A 4,969-nucleotide genomic window follows, 5' to 3' on the forward strand; every position below is an offset into this window, starting at 1 on the left:
TAGCTCCACACATGCAGAATTAGCTGCACTACAACTTGCCACTAACACATGGCATGCTCCACGTCTACATGGCATGCTGCACGTCTATATGGCATGCTGCACGTCTACATGGCATGCTGCACGTCTACATGGCATGATGCACGTCTACATGGCATGCTCCACGTCTACATGGCATGCTGCACGTCTATATGGCATGCTCCACGTCTACATGGCATGCTGCACGTCTACATGGCATGCTCCACGTCTACATGGCATGCTCCACGTCTACATGGCATGTTCCACGTCTACATGGCATGCTCCACGTCTACATGGCATGTTCCACGTCTACATGGCATGCTCCACGTCTACATGGCATGCTCCACGTCTACATGGCATGCTACACGTCTACATGGCATGTTCCACGTCTACATGGCATGCTCCACGTCTACATGGCATGCTCCACGTCTACATGGCATGCTCCACGTCTACATGGCATGTTCCACGTCTACATGGCATGCTCCACGTCTACATGGCATGCTCCACGTCTACATGGCATGCTACACGTCTACATGGCATGCTCCACGTCTACATGGCATGATCATCTAAAATCTTACATGTATAAAAGAATTTTAAAATTGTTTAAAGTATAAATAGTAAATTTACTATAAAAATAAATAATAAGATTAAAGTATACAATGTGCTTAAGTGTCTGAACTTTTAGCAAGTATAAGTGTGAAGTTTATTTTTTTAATCCTAATTCTGCAAACTAATATGCAAAATTTATTTAATTGTTAAAGATAATATTTATTTTTATATTTTTTTAAGAGTAATAATATTAATAATTGGTCTTTTATGGTAATAAATTATTTTTATTTTACAGTATATGGATCACCCTTAAATTTTTTGTTCTTTGCTAATTTTTAGTCAGGAGTTGATTTATCATTGTAATGAGACATATTTTCTCCACTGATTCCATATATGACTACTATCCTGTGAGATGAGAATATTAAATGAACTTATAGCTAGTTTTTTTTCTACACTGTGAACTCCTTCACATAGAATAGGGTAGCAGCACATTGCTGTTGTAACGTACGATTGTTACGTTGTTGGGTCGATTAGATACACATTGTTTAGTGAGTTTTCATATTTATTTAGTAGTCTTGATTACAGTAGTCGGTTGGTGGCATTGTCGTAAATGTTCAGACGGAGCTTGGAGTAGAGGAGAGAGAGCTGAGTAAGGCCGGAGTCGTGGAGCTGTATGCGGGAGAGCGTGGCGGCTCGATTGGGAACTGCGTGTGTCTGAACTCGGGGAGCAAGAGCGTTGTTGCTCGATGCGGTCGTGGTCTGCTGTCTGCTCTGTGTCGAAGCTGTAGCGTCTTGGGTCGATTAGAACTGCCTACACCGAGTACTACATTCTTGACTGGAGATTGTACTGGTTTGCTATTCTCAAATCGCTGGCTTATATGCGGTGACTACACCTCACAGTAAGATAGGCGGGTGGAAAAACCGTTACCTGTAAATAGGGATAGGATTATAGCTTGTGTAATTAGTTATGCCATTAAGATGATGAGATAATCGAGCGAGTATAAGTTTACTTGCTACGCTGTGTATACCTAAACATGTTAAAAAAATATATATAATTTATCACTAAATTTATGTTTTATATGAGACTCATATTTATACGTTACTAGAACTCTCCCCATATTTCATCTAAAATTGTTAGCTTCTATTTAATTAAAATGTGATATTATAATATATTTAATTATATGAAATGGTGTCGCCTCCCTACTCTATAAAGAAAATTAATAATAACATCGTTTTCTTTAATTCAAAATTTTTAAAAATAAATATATATATTTATTTAATTTGTATTTATCTATTTATTTATTTATTTGTTTATTTATTAATTTACAAGAAGGTACGTTAAGTTCTGAGAATACATATTTGTGTTTTTAAATTCTTGCAAAGCCACTGATTTTGTGGTAGGTACACAGATCTTATTTATTTATTTATTTATTTATTTATTTATGCATATACAAGAATGTACATAAGGAATGTGAGGATACAAATATGGTAATTACAGTCTTGTAAAGCCACTAGCACGCGCAGCGTTTCGGGCAGAAGGATAGGAAGGATCTTAGCATAATTAGAAGGATAATTAGAAGGAAGGATCTTAGGATAATTAGAAAAGTTGGACAAGTGCATTGAAGCTCTAGAAGAATTAGTTATGGCAAACAGATGGGGTGTAGTTGGGAGTGTAGTGGAGAGTGAAGTGGGAAATACTACGGAGGGGGAAGAAAGTAAGGAAGAGGATGGAGTATCGCGGACGGAAGAGTCTCAGGCCAATAAACTGTCCACTAATGATGGCAGTGTTCAACCCCATGTGGTGGAAAATGTTGACGGAGAAGATCAGGAAAAATGGTTTACAAAAATAGATTTATTTATTTATTGATATACAAAGAGTTCTTACAATATTGTGAAGAAACTAGCACGCATAGCGTTTCAGGCAGGTCCTTAATCCTAATTTTCCCTGGAATATGACCCGCCAAATCGTTTAAGAACCTAGTACCCCATTCACCGCTGGGTGAAGAGAGGCTACAGTTAAGGATTGGCACCCAGTCAATCCTCCCCAGGATAGGCTACGAATCAAGGCCAAAGCGCTTGTGAAGCGCCGTGTTTTACCACTGAGCCACAGGGACTTCTTTTTTTTAAGACATATGAATAGAGAATACCTTTGACACAGTGTGCTTCAAATTCACACTGCATCTTGTACTACCCACTTCCCCAATATTAGTACTTAAGACATATATCTTAACCTGTGTAATCACATGCAGACGATGGTTCACAATAACGGGGCTGAAGAATGTTGACCAACCACACACTAGAAGATGAAAAGACGACGACGTTTCGGTCCATCTTGGACCATTATCAAGTCCGTTGTGATGAGACGAGGGAGTAATATTTGTAGTCACCTCTGTCAATATCCTGGGTCCTGGTAGTACAGTCGGGTTAATTTTCAACGCACAATGGAGAATCCTGGGTTCGAATCCCGGGCGGGCCAGAAATTGTTAGGTACATTTCCTTTTACCTAATGTCCCCTGTTCGCCTAGCAGTAAGTAGGTACCCGGGAATTAGTCAGCTTGTTGTGGGGTCGCATCCTGGGTGGGGTCAGGAATTCGACCTTGAGGGGGGGGGGACCTCGATATAAGCCTAATGTGAATGAATACATTCAGGCATCCTGTCTCCCGACACAATGAATTATTATATTGTAGTTATTTGTTGATATAAAACTTTGCTACAATGTACTTTTTAATCTCACGTGATCTGTTGGATTAAGAACCTGCCCGAAACACTATGCGTGTTAGTGGCTTGTCAAGAAATGAACCTGCTTGCAACAGCGAAAACAATCTCTGTATGAGGATAACGAGTGATTCGGATTGTGTGGGCTGCACGGTAACAACAATTGATAGGCTAGTCTCGATGCTTGTAAACTGTTCAATAAATTTACGTTAGGTCCACGAACACTCTTGTGTCCTCACGAGGACAGGAAGCCAGCGGCTTGTTAAAGGTCCCCTATTTGTCCTGATGATTTTTTCAAGCTGTCTATCAGAGTTTTACAGAGTTTTTTTTGCATTTACGTCTTCGGCGGGAAGGTGATTCCATGCAAAGTTCCATACAAATGCAAAGTTGCCAAAGACTGAGATGTACAGGGTCGTATGGTCCGAGATGTACAGGGTCGTATGGTCCGAGATGTACAGGGTCGTATGGTCCGAGATGTACAGGGTCGTATGGTCCGAGATGTACAGGGTCGTATGGTCCAAGATGTACAGGGTCGTATGGTCCGAGATGTACAGGGTCGTATGGTCCGAGATGTACAGGGTCGTATGGTCCGAGATGTACAGGGTCGTATGGTCCGAGATGTACAGGGTCGTATGGTCCAAGATGTAGAGGGTCGTATGGTCCGAGATGTGCAGGGTCGTATGGTCCAAGATGTACAGGGTCGTATGGTCCGAGATGTACAGGGCCGTATGGTCCGAGATGTACAAGGTCGTATGGTCCGAGATGTACATGGTCGTATGGTCCGAGATGTACAAGGTCGTATGGACCGAGATGTACAGGGTCATATGGTCTGAGATGTACAGGGTCGTATGGTCCGAGATGTGGCCCATACGTCCAAGGCCGTAGCTGTTACCTAATAACAATTTACTTCAAAATAGAACGATCTATTCCAACCACTCCCTATAAGTATCATACTGAAGTAGTCACCAGAGGGATAATTATAATGCCCATCTCATAAAGCAATTTACTTCAACAATAAGAATGGGGAACTAAACACTTTGAAACAAGCCAATAAATAAACACATTACAGTAAGATAAGATTTTTGAATTTATACTCACAATGTATAAACATTTCCTCTGTCACCTTTTCCACCACCGCCCACGGAATAACATTGTGCGCTGATCTTTGGAAAATTAATAAAATTTTCTTTACTTATCATACTTTGGCCGTAGAGGGTAAAAACATGTAATTTTTTTTTTTTATTTATTTTACATGCAAGCATGCTTATAAGTACAATAAAAGTAAACAATAACATAGAACAGACCAAAATAACAAAGCACAAACGTGCAAAAACATAAAGGAACAAATGTACTAAACACAAAAACGCCGACCGGAAGGGCCGACCACAAAACAATACTAATTACAAACAAATCACAACAAGCAAGTTAAAACACAGTGGAATACAATGCAGAAATAACACACCAAAATATGAAATATACAGAACAAGGCTATCAGCACCTCAAACACACACGGAGAGGCACCAACACAAAACGAAAATAAGTATAATAACAATAACAATAAAAATAATAATAACAATAACAAATAATAATAATAATAATAAATATAACAACTAGCAAGGAACAAATATACAACAAACAAAGAAAAGCACAATGGTAAAACTCGACAAAAAGCATAAACCCAGACCGGGTC

General features: G+C 39.6%; 1 protein-coding gene across 1 annotated transcript; it reads left to right on the top strand.

The window, feature by feature from the left end:
- Positions 1-3,695: 3,695 nt before the first annotated feature.
- Positions 3,696-4,112, top strand: LOC138350544 (antho-RFamide neuropeptides type 1-like). The gene has a single exon (XM_069301554.1). It carries the CDS (start codon positions 3,696-3,698, stop codon positions 4,110-4,112), a length of 417 nt encoding a protein of 138 aa, XP_069157655.1.
- Positions 4,113-4,969: the final 857 nt, after the last annotated feature.

Source organism: Procambarus clarkii, chromosome 46 (genome assembly GCF_040958095.1).
Source record: "Procambarus clarkii isolate CNS0578487 chromosome 46, FALCON_Pclarkii_2.0, whole genome shotgun sequence".
Taxonomy (NCBI): Eukaryota; Metazoa; Arthropoda; class Malacostraca; order Decapoda; family Cambaridae; genus Procambarus; species Procambarus clarkii.

What these genes read in the sequence shown, in the direction of transcription:
- LOC138350544 (XM_069301554.1), top strand. Translation starts at nt 3,696, where the DNA reads ATGGTCCGAGATGTACAGGGTCGTATGGTCCGAGATGTACAGGGTCGT.